At 40.4% G+C, this 25,704-nt stretch overlaps 2 protein-coding genes across 3 annotated transcripts; both read left to right on the top strand.

Annotated features, from left to right (window-relative positions):
* The first annotated feature begins 2,464 nt into the window (after window positions 1-2,464).
* Window positions 2,465-12,483, top strand: LOC112563235 (cell wall integrity and stress response component 3-like). Of its 2 annotated transcripts, XM_025237056.1 has the most exons (11): window positions 2,465-3,110; window positions 7,082-7,187; window positions 7,834-7,970; window positions 8,494-8,599; window positions 8,766-8,869; window positions 9,389-9,406; window positions 10,018-10,128; window positions 10,557-10,631; window positions 10,833-10,904; window positions 11,441-11,509; window positions 11,691-12,483. In XM_025237056.1, the coding sequence occupies exons 1-11, from the start codon at window positions 3,080-3,082 to the stop codon at window positions 11,750-11,752; spliced, it is 891 nt and encodes a 296-aa protein (XP_025092841.1). In that variant the 5' UTR covers window positions 2,465-3,079; the 3' UTR covers window positions 11,753-12,483. The 2 variants fall into 2 exon arrangements, with proteins under 2 accessions (XP_025092841.1, XP_025092840.1); XM_025237055.1 differs by lacking the exon at window positions 2,465-3,110 and having other exon boundaries at window positions 6,917-7,187.
* A 3,769-nt stretch (window positions 12,484-16,252) lies between these two features.
* Window positions 16,253-23,122, top strand: LOC112563236. Its single transcript, XM_025237057.1, has 9 exons — window positions 16,253-16,928; window positions 19,864-19,969; window positions 20,061-20,200; window positions 20,556-20,661; window positions 21,042-21,145; window positions 21,507-21,524; window positions 21,786-21,884; window positions 22,342-22,407; window positions 22,816-23,122. The coding sequence occupies exons 1-9, from the start codon at window positions 16,898-16,900 to the stop codon at window positions 22,875-22,877; spliced, it is 732 nt and encodes a 243-aa protein (XP_025092842.1). The 5' UTR covers window positions 16,253-16,897; the 3' UTR covers window positions 22,878-23,122.
* Window positions 23,123-25,704: the final 2,582 nt, after the last annotated feature.

The raw sequence follows: 25,704 nt of genomic DNA, 5'->3' as shown, positions 1-25,704 counted from the left end.
CAATTGTTTGTACATCTGGAAAACCAATACCAGAAGTTAAGACAGACAATCCTTTAATTTTCTGAATACCTCTTCCTCCCTTGCGTCCCTGACTCACTTGGCAGGTTTTGTGCGGTCAAGCCTTTTTTTTTTTTTTTTAAATCTTCCTCGTCATTGATGCAGCACCATCAGTGCTAACACCGACACACTGCATCCGATCAACTTTGCTACAGTGGCGTAGGAACCAGGGGGGCAGCGGGGGCAGCCGCCCCCCCAAGGAAAATACAGGGGGGGCAGGAATATCCTTTTGCCCCCCCAATATTTGAGTCGTAATTCCTCACAAAGAGCAAAGAACTGAAGAAAGATAGGGGAACGTAGAGAGGAGACGGTCATCACCGTCACAAAAGCGGGCCCTGAGGCAAGTGGAGGCTCTAACACCTCTGACGATCAGATCTGGTATTTTTTGCCATGCTAATTGCAGGCTGTGTTGAAGCCTGAGCGAAGAAAGCAGCCGGACAGTACATCGGTACATCGAGTGTGGTCTCCCTCCCCCCTCCCCCATAATGCCACGCCTTTTCTTTGGCGGTTTTCGTTTGACCAACATAAAACATCCCCCACCCATTCGCTGTCACCCTAAAATTATCTGCTATCGCTTACAACCAAAGGGGCCGCACTGGCCATCGGGAACACAGAAAGCCAGTAACGAATTAGTTGCATACCAATACCCCAGTCTTGCCAATCAGACAGGAACCCTCACACTTTGTGAAAAGCTAGCGAAACACAAGGACTTCCATCTTACTACACACCAACGGTTTAGTGCGAATTGTCGGCTTTGACTTCACCTAAGTAAGGCAAAGACTCTGAGTCCCTATATTGGTAGTTTTCTTTAGAGACAGAGAGACTGGTATTATTGCTATCTACAACTCAGGGGGAAGTGCATAAGTAACATTTCTAAAACTACACAAGGGCACTCTTTTATCATCAACGACTGTGGCTGGTACTCAACATAAGTTATCTGTGTTATACTGTTTGGTTTGTCTATATGTGTCCGTGTTTTGGTAGATGGCCATAGAACGTGTCGCATCGCTGGCTCAGCACCGTCGGGTAGCGAGGAAGGGGTGGCCCTGCGGCCATTCCCCCCTAGTTTCGTCCCTGGCCACGGTGGTCTGGCCAGTTTATGGCCCTTAATTATACGGTAGCCTTGCGTCCTTCCTCTCTGGTCTCTTTGGTTCTCTTTGGGGTGGATGGGGCTATTTTCCCACGGTGTGCGGACACCGAGTTCAGGTATGGGGCTGTGCCTCTTTGTAACGTGTATTATCTCGCGGACGCTGGGCCTGTGGGTAGGGAAAGAGCCTATAGAAGAGTTTTTGCGCTGGTGGAGAGACCTGTGCCCGTCTCTGGAGTAGTCGGGGGTTTGCCACGTGCTGTGTGTACTGTCGCTGGAACTGGCGTGGTGTCTAGAAGAGGGTTCCAGCAACCAGCGTATTTTCCCCGCGTTTGTTGTGAGATAGAACAAGCGCGTCACGAGCCGTTGGGTGAGTAGGCTTAATTAATCTTTACCTTTGTTTTTCCACCCGATGGCTACCCTGGCCAGTATGCAGAACGCAGTTTTTTCTGCCTTAAAACGAACAAAAACATACTGAGAAGCTCCATGACACAAACGCGCTTGAATAACTGTCTCATTATGCATGTATTTAAAGAGAGGGTTGATCTGCAATGGAGTTCATTAATAGAAATCACCGAAGACGCAGTTTTTTTTGGAACACTGACTTGCCAACCTTGATTAATATGATTTATATGATTATAACGTTTATCACATTTCTTGTGAATGCTTTAGCCGGGGAGTCATTCTTTAATTTGTTTTTTCTTATTTAATGCTGCTTTGCCTTTTAACAATAAAGCAGGATGTTGTGATGCTACCACTGTGTACGTGCGTGCGTGCAGTACCCCAACCCCCATCCTTTTTTACGTAATGTGCGAGCGCGAACGCCGTTCACTGTCAGCAGGGAGTTTGCCCCCCCCCAACGCCGAACATCTTCCTACGCCACTGTGCTACTCAGCATATAAATTATTATCTCAAAAATGTCCTCTCCAGTTGTATCGGTCGGTACAGGCTTGCAGAAGAGAAAGTCATTGTGAAAAGCACCTATATAAGTATTCATACCTGACACATGCCAAAAGGTTTGCTTCGTTCGCTATGTCAGTAGACTCATTAAGTTGAAGCGCAAAGTACTGACTCAGTCTTGATAACATCTGACATTCCACACTTTCAGCCATGTGTCCCCCGCGCCCCTCATCAGACGGGTCACACGTTCACTGATGCTAAAAAAGAAACTAAACCTTTACACTCAAAGAAACGTAGCCCACACTGGGGCTTTCGAGATTATCCAAGCGCCTTCTTAAAAATTAAAAACCAAATGGTCATTCAGATTTTTTTTTTTGCGCCTTCGTGATGTAGACCACGTCCACGTGTCTACACATCATGACTCCTGGGTGAAAAATATGCTGGGAGTGGCAACATTTAGCAATCACGATTCCTCACTGGCCTAAACTTTAAGGTGTGCTTTTTTGTGGAAGACCTTTTAGTTCTGGGACTAAACAAATACTGAGGTGTGTGGCACATCACCGCCCTACCCTCTTCCCAAGATGCACTTCATCGACAGCTTGACGTGAAGGACCGTAACCTCTTGTTTCCCCATCAGCCGTCCTATCACGGAAGGTTGGGGTGGGTGGGAGTGGAACTAGAATTCTTTTTTCCTCCGAGATGCCCAAGAAGAGGTTAAAGGGCGTTCCGATGTTTGCTTTGCGTACGTGGGCGCTCTCTGTCCTGCTACCCGCCACATACCTGCGTCATTTCGCCTCCTCCAAAGTGCAGGTTGAAAGGAGAAACAGATTGGAGGTACAAGGCAGACACACAACTGTCGTCACCTTTTGCTGTCGAGGCGACAAGAGGTCTTTAAGAAGATATACAACACTAACAAGTCACAAGCCAGGCTGAAGGCAACGAGAGGGAAAAATACAGGACAAGTATCAAGTAAACTGCATCCAACTCAGACCATTTAGACTATACCCAGGAAGAAAACAAGAAAACTGCCAGAAGATGGTGATATTTGTTCTGCTTATGTTTACAGGTGAGTATTTTATTGTCTCTTATTTTACCAATCGTGTATATTTTCTAGGAAAACGGTTTTGACTTTGAATATTTTACACTATAAAGACTTCCCAGATTTTGCAACACCTTCATCCTATTGGCGCTCATAACCATCTCCTTCATAACCTTTATATCTTAGGAAAAGAAACCTTGCTGAAGTCGTTGTTGTTGCTGTCGACGTGGCTGCTTTATTACTTTCATATCCAATAATTAATAGTAATGAAAATTAGCTCAAGGCTTGAGGATGAAATTAAGGGCAAGAACTGATGCTACTAAATTATGAAACAAAGAATAGAGAGAAGCAAGTGGTTTATCATGGAAACGACACACCACCAGACGATGATGATAATGATGAGTGTCCTGGCAATCATTATCCGGCAATGACTTTAAACGCCATTCTTGACTGACCAAAAGAATTTCTCAGTTAAATTTGTCCTAAGTCTGTAAGTCATCTTCTAGTATAAAGGTCTTTAAATACATTGCTCTTCAAGACCCCTTTACATTATTCAGTAATTACTATTCTGATAATCTGGAGCCTGAATTAAAAGGAAAACCTCGTTAGAACTAGTGTTAAATACAAAACCACACCAACACAGAACATTATATATTTATGTCCGGGAACATATTAGCCAAAGTAAACACAATAGTTGATGAAATAACTGGACGAGAACGACAACATTTAAAATAATTATTATAACTGACTAGTTTTGATGAGTTTATGATTAACAACTCTGAAGAGACAGATTATTTCATTAAAAAAAAAAAAAACGTGTGCGTAAACCGTGAAACAGCAACAAATTCACACCAATATTTCAGGATTTTTCTGCCTCCATTATTTGTCGATCCTTAATATTTACTACTATTTCATTCCAGTTGTATTGTCACTAATGTATTAAACCTTCCAGGAGAAGAAGCACCTCTGTTTTTCGTTTCGGCAACATTTTATTTAATCAAAAACCAGTTTGGTTCACAACAGGGCTTGTGTTTGATGAGCGGGGTGATTTGCGTACGTCAACACACTCAAGGTTCACTACACTTCGCTCACCGTGTATCTTCAGAATCTCGCACCCATTTGATGTTTGAGTGAAAAAAGAAAAAAAAAAAAAGCATTTGCTATTTTTTCTTTTTCGTTGGTCAAACTTTACATCTTCCTCTGTCAGCACGAGGTTGGACTGAAACAAGTCGTGTCACGTGGGTCGTGTCGACAGTGCAAGCCAGAGGCTTGTTCTTGATGCTAGCACTGACAATTAAGGAACTGCTTGGATAATGAGATGAGGTGGGACAAGTCTTACCACCCTGGAGACTTGCTCATGAGGCAAGGTTACGAGTGCGTGTGCCAGTGTGCACGTGAATAGATGATAAACGAACGGGAAAGGATGGAGAGACTTCCCCTTGCAGGACCTTCTATGTGCACTTGCCGCCCTCCCTGTCCCCTCCCACCATGGTTTATGTCAGCTGCCATGTCAAGAAATTGAATTGAAAGGCAATGAGAAACAAAAAATAAATGCAGAGTGAAAAAGAAGGAGTGGGTAGGGTGAGGAAATCTTTATGTACACACACACACACGCACAGAGACGTAGCGAGAGAGCAAGAGGAAACAGAAAGAGATAAAGAGTGAGGGTGGGGTTTGGGTGGTGGAAGAATTTCAAGAGGTGTGTCAGTGTGTCCGTGAGCGTTTGCGAACGAACAGGGGTTGATCAAGGTGTGGCCGCCCACGCTCTGTCGAACCCCTCGTCACATACTTATGTTCATCATAATCGTGTTCACATCAGCCTACGCCCCGAATATAATGTACTCAAGCAGACTGTGGGCAGGTATGTTCAAACATGGGATGAAGACATCGCTGTGTACATAGCGACAGTAGCGCAGCACGATGGCCATTGTGCTGTCAGGTCCTGATTCAATGGCGAGGGGGAGAGGAAGGAAGCCAATAGGAAATGATGCAGTTTCCTTTAACATAATTAAATGGGAAGAAGAGGACGCAAACATTTGATAGAGAAAACGTGATCCAACGATGTCTGGCTGGCTGACAAGCCGCACCATTCAGGGCCGGATTGCAAGAATGCACATTTTCTCTTCAAACATGAAAGTGTCTGAAGGACTCAATCATCTTCTCTCAATTTATGGTTGGTTTCATGTAGGAAAAAAGATATGAAAACATTTCTAAACTCGAAAGATTGCCAACAGCTCAAGATCTCAACAGTTGCTCAGTCCTTCAGAGGCTTGAATTAAAAGGAAGAAGAATTATACATCAAAGTTTATTCCTTGTTGTTCCTTTGAGGAGCATAGGGCTGCAAAACACCTCGCCAGCGGACCCGGATTTGGCAGCACCCTCTAGTTGGTCCCGTGCGGTTCCGACGTCCTTTGCCTCACTTTCTACTGTTTCTTTCCAAGTCTGCTATTGTCTCCTAACTCTCCTCTTCTCCTGAGGGTTCCAGTCAAGTGCCTGCCTGGCAATGGTGTCAGCTGGTTTGTGCAGGGTGTGTCCTATCCAGCCCCATTTGCGCTTTTTGATGTATTGGCTAGTGGCATTCTGGTTGGTTCTTTTCCACAGGCTGCTGTTGGAGATCTTTTCAGGCCACCTTATTCCCAGAATATGGACTAGGCATCGGTTGGTAAAGATCTGCAGCTTTTTGTTGATGGTGTTTGTCACTCTCCAGGTTTCAGAACCACACAGTAGGGCATGAATGAAGAAATTTTACGGTAACCGTTACAGATAACTGAAGTTTAAAAACCGTATCTGCCTACCAGACCTACTCATCCTTAGGATTTGCTGTACTTTACTCAGTATATACAACAGTCTTGAAATGACCAGCTAGGGTCAGACTGCCAGATGTACGAGAACATATGGATCAGCCGAGGCTCAAGGTAAACAAGTAATTTGCGAAACCCAGAAGAGAGCATGCAAAATAAGCGATTAACAGAGTGAAGGGATGATGATATATGTCATATCTCATATCATGGCATACAGTCTGGTTTTTGTTTTCCTATAATTTTAATTTGCATCCATTCAGCGATAGAGCTAATTCCCAAGTGTCCTGTGAATTTATGAAATGGGTTCTTTGTTGCCTTTATTTTGAAAGACCTCAAATGTCAATACTTTCTGTGACCCACCCTATGACCAAGACTTCAATCCGGTTCTTCCACTATCAGAGCAAGTAGCTCTTACAGTGACAGTAGATAGTGGATATACCTGCTATTTGACAACTGGGAAGCATTCGTTCTCACCTTTATGACAGCCATTGTTCTGTTCACGCAACATGTAAGGGATGGGAAGGCGTGTGTCATAATCATTCAGTAGTGGGAGGACATGTCAATAGAAACATCTAAAGAGTCGATAGAATTTCTCAGGATGGGTTCTAAAAATGATAAACGCTGAATGAAAAGCAAAATTCTTCTTCCTTCTCTCTCTCTCTCTCTCACACACACACACACTTTCGTCTGTCACTCTTCCTTTCTGTGCGTGTATGCACCCAGACCCCAACACATGATATTGAGGAAGTTTCGAACGATCAGACAGTCCAGTATCATTATACTATATTTATTATGACTATGCAGTGCCATCAATCGTAATGTCAATTAATTATCCACTGAGGTTGCTTTATTGGAATAATTTTGGTTAGAGGGGATTTCTGGTCTTAAGAAATTTGAGACCCCTTTGTACTTAACAGCTTTTTAGCAAAATAAAACATAAACATGGCTAGCACGGAAAGTTTGAAAACCCGCTAAAAGGCTGGAAAAAAGTTTCCAATGTTGGCGGAAGTCTGTTACATTAATGAGGGGCATTAGAAAAATTAATCTTGGTGGTGATTATGAGTTATGTGAATAACTGACCTTCTGGTGAAAAATAATGTTAAATTACCAGTTATTGGCTACAAGGCTGAGGACTTTCAGAATATCCTGTTATCTAGCTGTGCATGAAGCCATGCTTTTTTTATGTTGTCCTTCCAGGGCTTCTGTCAAGCAGTTGGAGTCTGAACGCGGGCTGTACTTCTGCTTTTTCTAACTGTACCTTGGTCAAGACGTATAGCATAGTAGCACAAGAATCCCCTTGCAGGTAAGTCCGAGTTTTACAAATAAACGTAAACAACATGTAAACCAGAGAAGTGCAAGGTTATTTGCCAAATTCTGTGTTAGACACTACAGAACACGCTCACTAATCGTCTTTACCTCATCAGCCAATAAGGATGATGCTGGTGAATAGGTGTCTGATGTGATGTACGTATGCGCTTCTTTACCTATCTGGTTCAATATTATAATTCATAACCCACAACACTGCTTTATTCATTCTACCACACACAATTAAACACGAATGTATACTTCCTAACATTAACCCTGCATCTGCAATCTAAATATCCTACTTTAAGAAATTGAATTCCCCCCAGATCATCTCAGCCCTCCTCAACTTGTGTGGCCGTCGTCGCTACCCCTGTGTCTTTTCTGAAGTGAAAGGGTAATGATAATTTTAAAAAAAAGACAGAAAGCCAGGTTGTTACTCTGTTGTATAAACACGCTAAATTCGTATGTTGCTTTTAGAGTGGGCGCCTTCCTTCCACTAACCGCGTGGTCACGTGGTCACACACACAGAGAAACGCAGAAGCATCCTCTAGTCAAGTGCATAAGGAAGCAAAGAATCTCTATTTCTATCCACATCCCCTTAATTAGCTTTATCAAGATTTTTTCTCTCTTTTTTTCTCCTCCAGGTATATGCCAGTATACATCAGCTGCATAAGCCTCATTTTCTCGACTTCAGCTTGCGATGAGTTGTCTACTCTGGTGTTGAGAGACACGACGACCCTTGAGGCCGAGAGCACCAAATCAAGGATAACCTGTTCTTATGGTATGTTTGGGCTACCACACTCATTTCTTCTTGTTTGCCCGATGTACAAATGTTCTTGTTTGCCCAATGTACCTGTACCCATTATAAAACAAGTTCCCCTTGGCGTAAACTGAGTTACATGTGCGTCTTCTTTGCCTCAACATACATTTATACATGACCACGCCCTTCTTTTTTGCTTAAACCTATATAAAGACACTTTTTGACACTGTAAACATGCTTCTTCTGTGGATAAACATACTTTAACATACGTAAACCTACAACATTTAGGAGTAAAGATACATTATCATGGTAGTTTGGATCTCCGTCAAACGGTCAATGAAATTTCAATTCTTTATATTTCTTTATATATATTTTTTAAAACTTCAATTCGTTGGGTTTGTAGATTGCAATGAAATGTGTCTGAACTGCTTTTTCTTCATCTTTCCTCCTTCATACTTTGTCAGCTGATACGACTATCTGTTCATCACCTGTAGGCAATCAACATTACATACTGTCATCTATGTCATCTATTGTCCTGTGACAGAAATCCCCGAAGCCCTCCAGCTAAATGACTGCCAGAAGCAAAAATCCAACTGTTCAAAACTCAGCGGTTATCCGTTTGTTGGGGAGGACATCGGCAAGAAGTGCAAGTTAGTAAGGACTCATTACTTTAACGTCCATGTGTATGTCAGATGCATACATGTGTAAGTCTGTACGATCGAGATGCTGTCAAAGTAATGTAGTTATACGTGGAGAGGGAGACAGAGAAGAGGAAGATCGCCTTTATTACAAATTAATTACAGACGTGTGTGTCAGGTATTTGGAAACATTCCAAAGCTGCTTTGACAAAACGACACCAGCATGTGAGGACAGAGGTGACATCGCCAGGATCGTCAACATGGAGCTGACAAGACTTCAGTGTGAGTTTGTCTGACATCGGCCTGTACTCCGTGTGTGTGTGTGTGTGTGTTCTTAATATACTATGTCAATAGGTCTGTGTGAAGGGATACGTGTGCAAATATGGATTTATGCATGCATTTATATGTGGTTGTGGATATAATGTTATGGACGTGAACATTCGTGCACACATACAGCACGCAAATATGTATGCCCATATATGAGGATACATGCACACACACACATACACACGCATACATACCACATACATCCATGCGTTAGTGATATAAAACTGAATTGTAGTGTATTTATTATTCTCACTTTAAGCTAAAATAAAGACTTCACACCTTTGTACTTTTATCATTTTCTATCTTCCCTCCATCCCACTTTGTTTCATCAGCCTGTTCATTTACATTTGAAATCATGTACATTTAAATATGTTTATCAACCTGTACATTTACACACATTTGTAAACCTGTATATTTACATGCATTTGAAAGTTTGTCAGTGGAGAAATTAAGATGTTGTCCTTTCTTTTCCAGACAACTCTACCTGTGTTGGTAAGAACTCTTGCTTTCACTAGTTATGTGAGAAACTGAACTAATGATTTACGGAAAATTCGAACAAGAGAGAGAAAGAAAGAGGTAGATAAAGAATATGGAAGAAAGAAAGAACACGTAGGTAGACAAAAAATTTTGTTTCTGTCTTGTCACACATTTGGTTGAGTAATTTGTAAAGCTCGCCAGTTAATGCATCGATGTAGTCAACGTAGTTAATAATGTAGGCAATGTAATTAATTAGCAATAGTGGGCCTTGATTTTCTATAAACAGTCGACCACAAACAGATTCTTTTCTATTATTATTGAAATCTCTACCGGAATGCCTTACACATTATCAACGCCTTCGACTGCTTTTTGTTTTAGTTTCACCAGCCTAGAAAATATTTTAGTTTATTGTTTATGTATTATTGTTATTTCACGAGCATTACTCCTGACACCAATTAACAAAGGTGTCAATATTTGTGATTAAAGTCAATGGACTAGAGCAGTTTGAGCAAGGACACTTTTTACTAGTGTCTATGGTTTTAAACACCGCTATCTATTTTCCCTTTGATTAGCATCGTATCAAAATTGTTGGCAATCCACGCATGGCTTCTTGATCTGTCACCCAGGATGGCAATTGACCACCGAACTGACTTCAACGGCCAGTCTGACGACTAGGCAGGGCTCGACAACGATAGCGACAACGACAACCAGCACGACGGCAATGACCACTACACGAGGTGAGTGCCTCCTGTTTGCCTGACGGGACGCTCCAGTCCCCCAGAGGTGGTCGTGATCATCACAGACACAACAAGGAGGCTGGGCAAAGGGTTCGGATCTCGCCGCTGGCATACTTAATTCCTCTCTCGTGACACTTGTTTATGGAGTGAGGCTTCATTGCAGATTTTTTTTTTTCACTCCATGTAACGCTAGCCAACCCTTCCAATCCTCTGCCCCCGGTTACGGTCAGTTGCTTCAGCACTACTCACATGAAGAAAAGAAAACCCAAAACGATGCTTACGAGCTATTGAGACGATGTGTTAATGTTTATGTTTATAAGGACCTATGATGTAGTGGTTATGTTTACATTTGAAAGCACTAGACTAGAAGCTAGGTGATAAGGTCTATAGACCTTGAGAATTGTAATGTTCCACGTCTTTTATACTAGGACTGACGAATCCTGCAACTACGACCACCACCACAGCTCCACGTCCAGCCAGTACAGCAGCGCCCACTGCTCCAGGTGAGGAGGTCTACCTGTTCCCCTTCTGTGGAGTTTAACGAGTTATTTCGTGTTATGCTTTGAGAATATACTCGCTAGCCATGATCTTCAGTGGTTATACTCACATTTGAAGCACTAGACAAGAAGCTAGGTGATAAGTTCTATGGATAATCACATGACCATGAGAAATATAACGCAAATGTTCCACCTCCTTTATACTAGTACTGACGAACCCTGCAACTACGACCACCACAGTTCCACGTCCACCCATCACAGCAGCGCCCACTACTCCAGGTGAGAATGTCTCCGTGTTCCCTTGTGTGGGGATTAGCGAGTTATTTCGTGTTGTGCTTTGAGAATAATATCCGGGGCTTTTCGTACTTTTAGTTTATCCAGTTTCTATCAGCCATGACTATTTTTCTGTTCTTTTCGGTGCAGTTTGTTTGGAAAATAGCGCAGTGTCAAAGTGCTGAACATTTGAATGCTGTTTGTTATGCCTTCTGCCTCTCACATCTATACAATGTTGATCAAGGACTGTTAGGGAATGCAGTGACTTTCTGAGTGTCATTGAGGGAATGTGTAGGCAATAATATTTCGTGCCAAATATTTAATGCGTTTTGTGTTATTAAACAGAAGTTCGTGTTTTTAAATGATATACAGAAACTAGAACAATATTAGTTTATTATTGTCTTTAGTATCGACTAGTACTTTGGCTTGTGGAGCTATCGGATGGATGGATGAGAGAAAGTGTGTGTGCGTGCGTCTGTTCGTCACGTACTCAATAGAAATTAAATTCAACTTTTGCATGTCAGTGAATACTTTCCTTTCAGACAACACCAACAACAGAAATAGCCCCCCTCGTGTCATAGGCAATGGAGGCAATGGAGGCAACAAAGTCGGTGAGTAAAGCAAGTCTTGCGAGAAAGACGCTGATTGCAGTTCATCATTATAATTAATCATGATCGCTATCTCTTAAAGGGACATAGTTTGCTCCCATTAACATAAGTCGATGCACATAGCCTTTTGAAAGAGAAAAATATGTCTAAGTAAAACATACATAGCCTGATTAATGTGTTCTAGTGTCTTCAGTGACATGGACGGTCTTGCTGACCCTAGTCCTCTACGTCTGGGCGCGCACCTAACTCCGAACTCCTTCACGGGAATACAGCTTGTCATCAGTTTCTTCAATTTCTACTGGATCGTTTATTGTTATTTTTGTTCAAGATGTTATTGTAACCTTTCCATTTTTCCCAGTCTGGCTTCCATTTGTCGCTTTTTCACTGGCATGTATCATTTACTGTACACTCTGAAACATTGCATAAAGACTGTTCATTTTTATCATAGATTTGTACGAGGAGTGAGACAAAGTTGTATGTGTGAGCGTACCTCCATGTGTGTGTGTGTGTCTGCTTGTGTGTGTGTGTGGACACATTTATAATTTGAACGTGCTGGTGGTGTGAGGTTGTATGTCAGAGCAGTGGTGGACGCATTCCTGCACTATGTACAATATTGATTAACATATTTTATTCCTGATATGATTAAATAATTGTACTATTTTTGTCCCTGATATTTTTTAAATGCATATCATGAACTATAGCACTATTGTGGACCAAAATCTGTATTTTTTTTTAATTGCAACTTCCTTCTACTTTCACGTTATTATTCATAGATTCAGTTCATTTGCTTACTCCTGTGTTTGGAAAGCAGAAGACATTGCAATGTGTTGTTGTTGTTGTTGTTGTTGTTGTTGTTGTTGTTGTTGTTGTTGCAGCAGCCAAGACTTTGTGTGCAGAAAGTATCAATGGTTGCGTATGACTGTCACACATTCTTTCAGTGACAAGAGTAATTCAAATTCTCCCAGTAGAAAATAAATACAAACATTATTTATTTACAGTTATTGTGTTAAGTATATAGCAGAGGTAAAATCTATGACATTTATATTTTATTTTTTTTTTTGCTCTTCTTTATTTAAGTGAGGCTATGAACATCTGTCGTGGCTCTCTTTCCTAATATAGCTCTAGGAAAATAAGAATCTCGTCTGAAATGAAAAACAAGAATGATTAACGTGAAAAAGTAGACAAATTGCTGATGAGTTTATTTACAAATGCATACATAAAAAACAAAAGTAAAGGAGCTGGTAATCTCACACACATGGAACATGCTATTCATACACTAACAGGGATCAGGATACTCACACTAACATAATACGTGTCCATACGAGTACAATATACCACAAATAGTAACTGTGTACAATGCACATTTGATACATGATGACAACTTTTTCTTTCTTTATTTCTCACACATCTATACGCGCACGCACGAGCACACACACACACAATGTAATAGAACTCATCAAGGTTTTATACCGTCACTGATGTGGAGTAAGATGTGTTTCTGGCAATTTTCTGACCTAAAGTACGATTGTAACCCATTTATGTACATAAATAAAACTCTACACAACCAGTACCTTAATGTAAATTGTCATGACAGTGCCACGGTGAGGTATTTGTAGTGTAGTCCTGACGCCAGCGACTCACTGGCAGGACAGTGACCTCTGACCCTGTCAGCATTGTGTGGATAGGTTTCCGCGCTTCGCGATTCGATTCGATCGATTCAATGGTGGGGGTAGTCGTAGGTGTTACAAAAATTAATAGTTTTATGAAGTGGACCCACTTCATCTATCATGCTGCTATACTATAAGTAAAACGGGAGACATCTTCGACAGTTTTTAAAAAGGAGATAAGTGCAGAAGTAGTGGTGCAGCATCTATTTCTAGCAGAAGTAAAATATATGGATATATGGAGCTGTTTATGCTGAGTAATAATTACTTCTTCGAAACAAAATAACGACGAATATTTAATATTTTACAAACCTTTCATGCAACTGTTCTCGCCTAGTATCAACCTCCGTTACACCCTGCGTAACCACTTCTTGTTTGAGCTTACCGACAAAAATTTCAGACATTCTATTCTTATTCACTTCACCATTTGATACACTTCATTTCTTCAAATCTAGATCGAATTATTACTTGTTTAATTGTCTGTTGTAAAGCATATGCAAATTTTACCATGTGTTGTATTCTATATTTCTGTCTTACTACTTTGTGTCAGCCATGTATCTGTGTCTGCCTTTCTCTCAGTGCTTGGGGCCGCGCCGGCAATAGACAGACAGCAGACGACAGTTGACGTCATATTTCAAGCTAATTTTATCCGGTTCGCGTAGGAAGGTCGAGGCCTTTTTTTTTTTTCGCTGACTGTAGCAACGCCTGACGTCATGACCATGCTACGTCACGCGTCGTCTGCTTGAGTGCTGAGTCTGCTGCTTGTTGTAGCAATGGAGGTGGACCAGCAAAGAGTCCCTGTGCACGTCGGACGGACAGTGAAGTGATGGTCAGCGCGAGAGCTTCGAGTAAGGCCACAGAAAGTGGAGGAGATAAGGTCAACAGAGTACACAGTGTTTTACATCTAACCAGGACGTGTATAGGTGGACTGATGTCTGTATCCGAGACTCACTCTTGCGAAGTTCTCTGTGGTCAGTCTCGGCGAACCAGAAGAACACGTACTTACTTTCGGAAGAGCAGACATACTCCACATGCAAAACTTCACTGGCTTCCTATACACGCTCGTATAAAGCATAAACTGTCTACAAAACTCTACACTTTTTTACACTCTTTTCGACATCCTGACTGACTACACTTCAAGCAGGCATCTCCATTTTTTTTTTCTTCTGCAGACCCTAGCATTCTTTCCAAAACGAAAACCTATGATGGACGCGTACTACCTTCCCTCCCTCTCCATTCAGCATCTTGGTAGTAGTAGTAGCAGTAGCAGTAGCCGATATTTTCATAAACGTTTTCCAAAATGACTACGCCGGCATATTCATTTTCTTTTCTTTCTTGTCATCGAGACTAGCGACACTCATTTCTCATAGTTGCGTGCCTCTTTGATTCATTCATTTATCCTTATTGCATTTTCATATGTCATCTTATAGTACAGTATTTGCACGCTGATAGCGAGGTATTTCACTTTGATCTTAATTTATTCAACGGGACAAGAGAAAATAAACCAGTTATTGTCATCTTTTGAGACTGAAAGCAGTCGGACTCGCTCCAAGACGTGCATAAGTTTGGCGGGTCGGAGGATTAGCCTATGTCAACACACTCGAAGTTCCCTCCGCTCGCTGACAATGATGTTCCCTGACAAAAGTATTTCATTCTCCTCCTCCTTCTCCTTCTCTCTCTGCTACATTTTATTTCAGTGCGTTCGCGTGCGTCTACGAATTATTATGAAATCGGAGGACTACAAAGTCTATTATTTATAGACCATTTAGTTCAGCTAGAACATGGCGATTTAGTGCTAACGGTCAGTCAGTGAAAGTGTAATATCAACAAAACATAATTTTATGCATCGTACTATTTATACAGTGTTCGAAAGCGACTAAGATATAGGTACAGAAAGACGACTAAACTTACACTGTGTCTCGTTCCTCCTCACCTTGGTTCAAAATGCTGAAATAGTTTTCGTATCTGGCTGCGCTTGTTTTTGTTTTTTATTGGTCTGTCATCCCTTTTGTCAAGAAGATGAAACCTGAACACCATCTGCAGACCTACTTCTATTCTCTGTTGTACCACTGCCAAGGTGGTAAGCATAGCAGCATAGAAAAGACTGCACGCACACACACACACGTACACACGTCATGTTCTGCAAACCCAAAACCTTGGCAAGTGAACTATGACTTGTCGCATCATCCTGAGACAAGGGAGGAAAAGTACAACAGCGCCCTGGGGGTTCTGATGTCCACAAAGTTTTGTCGGAAAATGGAGGCAGTCCATCGTTGAACTCAACCACATGGTGTCAAGGAATCTATGGAGGATTATTTTTTAAAAAAAAGACTTTTCCAAATCTTATGGATATCAAAATCCACTGAAACCTGGACCAAAGCAGTCTATTTGTATATTTTGAGGCATCGGTTTGGAAGGGCCGGGACCCAGCCTTTGTTATTGAAGGAGGGTGGGGGGGAATAATTATATGAGAAAAGGGTTTAGTCATAGTGTGTGCGTGGACGTGCTGAGTGAGAGTGAAGGGTCTGTTGCAATTTGGCTAAACTTTATAATTTAGCTACTTTTTATAATTTGGCTGCATTTTATAATTTACAATGGCAGCTATAAGTGTCCTAAAACAGAATAAAACGTCAGGGTTGTGTTGCTTGTTCTTACTACTTTATTTTTACTTTTTTTTACATTTTGCACTATACTATTGTGTATTTACTCTGCATTGTTTTAGAAGAAGTTACGGCATGATGGAAACTTTAGTTCCTAAAAAGTGTTACTGCTTTCGGACGACTGTCGATAATTCTCCAAAATTCTAAGACTTTTGCTAAGCTGGTGCAAAGGCATAGCAAAGCAATTAGAAATCTTAAATGAACACTTTTTTGGCATGTGAAGTCTGGCAAGTTTGGGTGGCCAACAGGTTAATGCATGTCCCAGCGGCGACGGAAAGCAAGTCACGTGTCCAAAGGTGAATGACAAAGACTGGCACAGAAAAAATTCATAGAGTAGAAGGCACCTGAAGCGGAAGGACTCAAACACAGAGAAGGTGACAATGAGAGGGAGAGATGAGAATGTCTGTATTATGCAAGACTTGTAAATAATTTTAACATTAATGAAATAGTTCATATTTTTTTAGCATACTATAATAATATTAGCATATACATTTGTGTAAATGAACTCTTATAAATTTCTCTGGACTGATAAGGAATTGACGTGAACTTCACATAAAGGTCTGTTCCACTACCAGTGTATTAATATATCAGATGGTGGTGCAACTATCCATGCCCAGGTAAGAGGCGTACCGTTGTTTGCTTACATCGGGCCCACTGTCTTTGTTATGAGCACGTGCGCGCGCACCTGCGCCTCCTCCGACGCACAGGCAAAAAAAAAATTAGAGGTGTAAAGTGGATACCTTACCATCCCACCTACCCCCTGTCGTCGTCACCCTTCGCTGAAGAAGCGGCAAGGCGGCTTTAAGGAGACATTCCTCATCATGAGCTACAGACAGCCACATCAGGTGTGAGGGTGGACGACGAAGACCATTTTCTGAGTTTACTTGGACAGCTTGGTGCGAAGGACTAGGAATCCTTGATGCTGACAGAAGTTTGTTTCCTTACCAACATCTTCAACATCGAGATAGTCAACATAAAGCTCAACTTACATCGCCGTTTAGTTCTCTCACGGACTAAGACCAATTATAGTAAATTCAAGAATACAGTCAATAGAGAGCTGTCTAAACATGTTGTCTTTTTTCCTGATTTTCTTTGTAGGTGAGTATGTTTGCTGTAATTTTGTTTTAGCTGAGTATATTGTTGTTGTTGTCTTTTAAGGTCGTACTTAATAGTTCTTTTCTACTAAAGTAACTAAACTGTTTCCAAATTATGAGATTAGCTTTTTACACTTTTTATGAAGTATTTGTAACTTTTTTGTTTTATTTTCTTTAGTTGCTTTTCATTTTCTTTCATTTTTAATCGTTTGTTAAACTTTTTTCTTGATTAGGGCGAGGAGGGAGTTTTACACACAAGAAGTGATGCTGAAATTTGTGTTCTTTTGTTTGAAGATTGTGATAAGCCAATTAATTTCTAATTTTCAATAATAACAAAGTGGAAAATGATGATGCAAAATCCGTACTCATGTCAGTGCACTTGTTAAACATGTGAAGAGAGATTTATGATGAAAAGGTAACAAAGTGAGCCTCCCCCAGCCCACTGTCATGTGTTAGTGTTGTCGCCAAATGTTATCGCCAAGTGTTATCGCCACAGTGTTATCACCAAGTGTTATCGAACCTACATTAGAAGCCATTGTTATAATATATCTGCTATTCCCTTCTCCTTCCCAAAGAGTAGAATTTCTGTTAATTTTATTTCTAAATTTCAGTTTATTTTCTACAGTAGTGAGTAAAACATTAATAACAGTAATACAGAACATCTCTAAAGATGAAGTGTTAATAATAACAACAATAATAGTACAGCGCGTTTCTTAACGACACTGCATCAAAAGAATGACAGTGAAGTTGGCAGTCATGGTGAGGCCAAGTCAACAAATATGTGCTAAACTATTTGAAAGATACTTTCATCAGACATTAACTACCCTGCACTGAACTCATGACTCAGTGCACGTGTCATGCATGTCCAAACAGCCGACAAAAACAAGTTGACATATGGTTGTCCTCGTCTGATGTGCACACAGATGGCTGGTTGATACATCACATCAACACAATAGGCCTGCGACACTGTACACAAGACATCAGGGCTGAGTTTCTAAATTAAAAAAATACATTTAGTTAAAAACGTTTTATAAAATAGTTTTAGTCTAAGCTGCTGATTCACGCAGATTCTAAACTAAAGCAAAGTGGTTTGGCGATCAGTATAAAATTCATAGTGTAAAGTATGTATGCGAAGTAGAAAAGAGACCGTTAGTCGATGAAGAAAAAGTAGGGTGGCACAGGCATAAAAACAATTAATAAAGGGTGGTGAACATCCAAACCAGAATAAATTAACTGGACGAATAACAGGGTTAGTCAGGGTCAACTAACCGGAGGTAGGTGAGGGGTACAAGACAATGATCATGTGAGGAAGACATTAGCGATGATAAACAAGCGCGTGAAAATAATGATAGGGATAATGAACTCAGATTTGAAAAGACATGCAGTACCCTTTAACCCTCTTTAACTTTTTTTTTTTTTAACAAAAATTCTTAACAGTTTTCTCTGTTCATAACCAGATAGATGTCGATCCTTAATATGCAAATGTATTCTGATTTCATTGCAATGCGTCATCATTCCCATTGTATTCTGTGCTGACAAGCGAAGTATTTGGCTTTGTTATTAATTTATTCAACGTGGCAAGAGAAGAAACACCTATGTTTGTTGCCCTTGCGGCAGCGTCTTTTGTGACCATTTGATTCGCTCCAGGATGTACATATGTTTGACATGTCGGATGATTTGCCTACGTCCACCTACTCAAGGCTCCCTACCCTGGCCTCACCTTTGAGAGCCATGTACCCTGATAAAATCATTTTCTCTTCCTCGCTTCTCCTCCTCTCTCTGTCTCTCGCTCACCTTCCCTATCGTTCATGTGTTGATCATCCCCGAGTTCACTCAGTGCTGCTGAAACATGAAGCCGCGAGGTCTTGGTGTTGAAAGCTTGGAAAGGTCAGAGTGCAGCATATATCAACACATCACTTTTATGTCCACTACATGTCTATGAAATTTACCATTAATATCCTCCCCTGTTACGGATGTATATCAACACATTATTAATAAAACGCTTAATTACAATAAAGCTAAAAATTTCTTTTTCGTTTTCCTAAAAAAGACGGAGCCATGTTTATTTTTCATTTTTATCACTTTTGTGTGTGAATATTTTATGCATATTTCAAAAAACGTGGTTATGAATAAAAGGGAGAGATTGAGGAGAAAGGTAAAAGGAGAGAATTATCCAAAACTTCACTGTTAATAATGAAAAAACTTTGAGTCTTACATCAAGGAAACTTAATTTGCTCTACGTCCTGAGCCCTTTACACTCACTCCCACGCGAAACGTTTTGAAACTCAAAAAGAGATGTTCAAGCTGTAGAAAGATATCTTTTATATGCTGACTGAGAAAGTGTATGCCCTGCTCTGACCACTACATTAGAGTTCTTTTTTTTTTTAAAAAAGTATACTAACAAAGTATTAGACTCAATCATCTTCGTAGCAAAACATTACAATTTATGTATGTAAATGGAAATATAATATACCTTCTTTTACATTTTTCGGAGGATTGTGAAATATAGAACAGTATAAAAAGATGCAACAGTTTACGTTAGAGTTAGAGATATTGTGTAAGACATATAATAAACTATTAATACAAGCACAAATAAAGGAAGCTGGTATATCCTCACTAGTTCCATCTTCTTTTTACTCTTTCTTTCTCCACGTCTACTTTTGTTTACTCTCTGTTCTGAATGAATTGTTTTAAGAATGATAGCTATCTTTGAATGATATGTAATGTCATTTTAATATTGTGCTTATTTAATTAAAAACAAACCAATAACACCATCTGTCTTAGTGATGAGAAATCGTAAATGTCTGACCTACTGTGGGGGGAAAATAGCAAATGATACATTATTGTCTACACAGAGAAAGTGCTTTCTAAATACACCCCAGATATCTATATAGCTGTGTATACAGAACTGTGTTTTTTCTGCTTGTTCCCTCCTCTAGGGCTGGTGTCAGAAAGCTGGTGCCTGAACTCGAACTGTAAATCAAGTCAACTCTCCTGTACCGTCGCCAAAGCCGTCAGCATTTCAGTTGCGGAGAACGCTTGCAGGTAAATCTTTTTTTTTTCAATTACGGGAAAAATTCTCTCTCACACACACAGAGAGAGCAAGGGGATTTGACCATCAGCTCTCTGTGTCTAGATACACGCAGACATACGCCAGCTGCATAGACAGCATCTTGTGGTCAACAACAGCCTGCGATGAACTGTCTTCCCTAGTCCTAAGGAGCACGACCTACACAGACGTAGCCAACACCAAGGCTTGGAACAAATGCGACATTGGTAAGTCTTGGCAACAATGTTTGTGAATTTTGTAAACAGTGAGATTATTCAGCTGTCTAACACTCACAAGATTTTACTAATGATATCACTGGAAAAATTCCTCACGTGTGGACATCGTTCTTGTGACCAAAGATGCTTCCAAATTATTTTTCCCCTTTTTGCTTCATTCAAAGGTTTCTTCTCTTTCAGTACTTCTTCAGTGAATATTTTCTGATTATGAAGTATGGAGAAGAGCGAAAGGTGTTGGTGATAAATCATGTCATTGTGATTTTACAAAATTATGATTTGTTGATAAACAACCTAAAATGAAAAAAAAATTACCCTTACATGTTGGTCCTCTCTTGTCACGGGACAGAAATTTCTGACGACTTCGTGCTTAACGACTGCGAAAATCAAAAGGCGAACTGTTCAAAACTTACCGAATATCCTTTTACTGAAGGGGACATCTACAAGAAGTGCATGTTAGTAATAACCTATTATTTTTTTCTTAACTAATAATTATGCATGCTTACATGTTTGTAAATGTGTACATCGACATGTCAAGAAAGTTCCTCGTTGTGCAATGTCACTCGGAAAATAAATGCTTGTTCTGAAATACGTACGCATCTATAAACAATGATATGCACAAACGATTGTGTTTAGCTTTAGTTTTGAAAAAACAATCTTTTCATAAAGCTAACCTTTATAGATGATTAAAAAAAATTTAGTCTGTTAATTTATGATTTTTATGTATGATCACGATACCATCATTGTAAAATGTCCTGAGGTTCATCCTCACTTAGACAGGAAGAAAGAGACGAAAACAACTTAATTATAAACTAATTACAGAATTGTGTGTCAGGTATTTGGAAACATTCCGAGGCTGCTTCGAGGGAGCAACACCGGCATGTGAGGACAGAATTGACATCGCCAGGCTCGTCAACATGGAGCTGACAAGACTTCAGCGTGAGTTTGTCTGACATGGGCCTGTACTATAAACATGGCAGTGAATCTTTTCTAAGCTGCTGTGATGTCTGACATCGGCCATGTACTGTAAACATGACAGGGAGTCTTCTGTAGGCTATGATGCCGTGAGGCAGCCAGCTCTCACCATTCCCATATTGTCTCTTCGCACGTGCATGTGCGAGCACTTGTTTTTGCACGTGTGTGTACGTGTATGCATATGGGTCCTATTTATGTTAATATGTGTGTGCATGTGTTTGTGTGCGTGTGGGTATTTGTCCATGCATGTACCTAATCGTTCAATGTATACACATTTAGAAATCTGTCAGAATAAAAGCTGAAGATGATCTCATCTCTTTTTCAGATAACTCCACCTGTGTCGGTAAGGACCGTTGCTTTTCTAGCGACGAGTGAATCAGTGAGCGGTTTTCTTGACATAAAACAACCAACCAATGCACTACGTGGATTCCTTTCCCCACATTCCCCCGGTCTCTGGTAGTGAGACTGTCTCAGTCCTACACCACGCTAATAGTTCATGTTCTGACGGTGCCCCATTCTCTATGCTTCTCCAGGTGATTTTTTTTTTTTTTTTGTAGTTTGAGACAGGGTTGTGAAACAAAGGTTTTATTTTATTTCTTGTTAGGACTGATGTATCCCATTACTACGACGCCGACGCCGACGCCGAGGCCGAGGCCGACTACAGTCAAGAGTCAAACTGCCACTGCAGCGCCCCCTTCTGGAGGTAAGAATGGTTGAATGTGCCTCATCCTCCCATTCCCCACTTCGAACACAACTGCAACAGCGAGTTTAGGCTTTGGAGTAAAAAAAAAAGTGAAAGCGTTGACAGAAAAATGAACTGCTACACTTATTATTTCATGAAAAAAATAATGTCATACCAACACAAAAACTACACACGAGTCTCGAAACATCACGTTTAACGAGACGTGAACGTGTCATCTTAAGATGACATACATGTATTAGGAACAGACAATAACCAGACTTTTTTTATTAGAGGAAGTGAGAAGAGAGGACAAGAAAAAATAGAATGAGATAAAGAGAGATGACAGCTTGCTTGTGTGTGCTATTGCGTGCATGTGTGTGTGTGGGCCTGGAGTGTGTGTCCGTGCATTCGTCTAGTAAAGATCTTGGTAAAGCCAATTCAACTTTGGTAGTTCAAAAATAATTCTTTTTGCTTTCAGTAAAACCAAACATCGACAACACCAAATTTGTCGACATATACATATTCAACGGAAGCAGCAAATCTGGTGAGCGAACAACATTAATCATTTCTAACCATCAACGTTAATCATCTTTTAACCTGTTCCCCAAATCTTCGCCAAATCTTAAGAAAGACTAGCATGTGCCTATGCTTCATATGGTCATTTTTTTTTTTAATCACCATATACCTATGGGGAAAAAACATCTAGTCAACACACCACAGAACTCTATGAACCTTCAATGTACTTATATATATAATCTATAACCAGTGACCTAGGTCACTTACCCACACACCCAGACACACACACACACACGAAGCACAACCACAAAGCGCCATGACGGGTATCTGTAATGAAATGATGTTCGTTGCTGGATGAGTTCACTTGTCCTCAGGGTGTTCTGACTATACATCACTGTTCTCACCGCAGCTGCTTTCCTCTATATTGTTGTTGCAGTGGTCTCGGCGACATCAACGATTGTGCTGACACTAGTCCTCTACGTCTGGACACGCATGTAACTCCAAACTCCTTCAATGAGGATGCAAACCACAAAATTCTTTTACTGCAGATGTAAAGTTTAAATTTCGTGCACTGCGATAAAGGAAATCTCTAAACTTCTGTTCCTTTGTTAACTGTTGGATTGTCTTTTTTATTTTAAATTTTAACCAATTCATTCTCCTAGTCTCGCCTTTAACACCGTTTTCGCCTGTATATCTCATTTAATGTACATTCGTACAAAATGTACACTAAAATATACGTTCAGGCTGTCAATTGTTGGCGTGGGTTTCTGTTTGTAAGACGAGGGATGTGTGAATGTGTGACCGCGGATGTTTGTGTGCAAGGGTGCGTGCATGCACCTACAAAGCACTTGGATACAAGTAATGTGTCTGTGGGTGAGATTATGTCAGCGGGATGGACGAAGGGATAATAAGAAATAATTTTACTTTTACCAGGGAAACAATAATACTGTTTACCTTTGCCTTTTGCAACATAAAAAGTTCCCACAAATTAAAAAAAATATGGTTCACTTCGGAACTACAGTTACAGCAGGATACTCCGTTTCCAGGGCAACAGCACTAACACATCCTTAACGACGTAGCTGACAATGTCTGTTACGTGATTCTTTCGCGGCTCTCACTGTCGCTAGCACTTGATGACAGCTTCGCCGTGAGTCTGCTTAGTGAATGTTCTTCGCAGTTTTATTTCTCCGATGTCGACCACAATGACCAAAAATAAAACTAGAACGAAAGCTGAGTAACAATGCCGTAGTCATCTTGCAGATGAACTAGCTCCTTATACAAAGCTGGATTCCGATGCGGATTGCAATATGTAATGGCTCACCAAAATAAATAAATAAATAAATAAAATCAAATAAAAAATAAATAAGTAAAAAATAACCCGCAATCTTTTAGAATTTGATCTTTGATTTGCATCGGAAGATAAATGCTATTTTTTTATTCTAGGACTAATAATAGTTATCATTTATAAAGCTCATATTAAACAGGTACTAGGCACACTCTCTCGGTTATGAACACCACTCAGAAAACAACGAATAAACCACCGTTTAGACATAGAAAGCAATACTCAGGCATATCCCGTCAAACAAGACGTGACCGAAGGAAGACACATCACAAGAACTACCTTCTCAGAAAGAAGTGTCTAACTTTGAAAGGCAAAGAATTCCGCAGCCAGGTCCATAGTTTATATTACAGGAACGAGCTCAGTCCCTTGAAGTGGCATCAACAGAGAAGATATATATGTAACTGTATATGGAAGACCGGAGAGAACGAGTAGCGACAGATAAATAGCAGCTACGTCGGTGATACTGGTATAGAGTTAGGAGTAGACAGATAGGTATTGCAGATACAGTTTATTGCAGATACAAACAACCTTGTATTTCATGAGAGATACAAATCTAGTGCAGTTTCATCATTAAATAAGTGAAAGACTGACGAGGATGCAAAATACTGAACGCTGTGAGGGGAGAGTGAGTGACCTCAGTACAATCAGCTCAGAGTTTGCTCAGCAGTCTACACAGTGTACACAAGATGCCATAAGAGTTTTAGTGGTTTCTTCGACAACAATCCTTGTGCTAAAGCATACCCAGCAGCTGCCATCAGGGTAGCTCTCAAGAACTTGAAGTTGTTGATCTCGTCTAGCAGCACGTCCTTTTATGTAAATCTCTGTTTTGCTATGGCCTTTGGTGTTCACCATGACTCTTGTCAGTGTCGGGTTCCATTCCATATTCATTTCCATTGTCCGTCAGTTTCGTCGTAGGGCTTTGCAGTAGTTAAAAATCCTCTCCCTGAATACTAAATAGTACTGTGCTCATGGAGCTTTTCTACAGCTTGATGAGGAGTCAAACAAGGCGCACTTCAATGACCAATTTCCTCAAATCATACTCGGCGAACCTAAACAATGACTATGACTAAACCGGAAGCTATGCACAAACCTGGCTAGTTTGAGTAGTTAATCTGAAAATAATGTGAATAAACCGGAAGCTCTGTATACACCTGCCTCGTTTTAGTAGTTAAGTGGAAAATCGTCTGTCAGCAGTCCAGTAATACAAGTTCGTGATATATGTATATGTAATCATACGTTGAAACAGACAGGAAGCAGACATAAATCCTTATGACTTTAATTTCTTTCAGTTTCATCTAATCATACCCATTAATTTAGGTTTTCCCAGACTCTCCTTCCGCCGGAACGTTTTTGCGCATCTTATTTGAGTACTTTTTTACCGGTCTTGGCGATCTTGGCTGCTGCATCACTCTTCCAACAAGTTGCCATACATAAAACATAAAAACATAAAAACCTACCTATTCTACCAGAGTAGAAACCAAACCAAACAATTAGCGATCGCTCATCATTCCTTATTTCCATTCGCTCGCTGTAGTGCGAGATGCAGATGTGCCTGAAAACCAAAGATAACAATTAAAAAAAAACTAACAAAAACACATTAAACGAAGTGTAAATAGTGCCAGTCGAATTATAATTTGTAAGCATATTATTAAATATTGGAAAAATAATAAACGATTACAATTAATAATCATTGCAAGGGACATGAAAGATCGTCTGCCCAGGGCCTCGTGCTGGCGTTCGGTGGCTATGCAGCTGATAATGTGAGTGAATGAGACACGAATGTAGACGCCTGTTTTGTGCATACAATTGTGTACAAATTTTAATCGAGCTGCAACTGAATTGTCCTCTGGGATAAATAAAGTATTATCTTATCTTAATTGCTTTGACCACCTCCCTCAGTGACCACGGAAAGCACCGTGACGTAACGCTTGTTAACGGTTGGAATGTCCCTGTGCTTCGGAATGAGCGTTAAAGGGAGATAAG

Source organism: Pomacea canaliculata, linkage group LG4 (assembly GCF_003073045.1).
Source record: "Pomacea canaliculata isolate SZHN2017 linkage group LG4, ASM307304v1, whole genome shotgun sequence".
NCBI classification, from domain to species: Eukaryota; Metazoa; Mollusca; class Gastropoda; order Architaenioglossa; family Ampullariidae; genus Pomacea; species Pomacea canaliculata.
The sequence above is the reverse complement of the archived record's forward strand: the minus strand, read 5'-3'. Positions and strand labels throughout refer to the sequence as shown.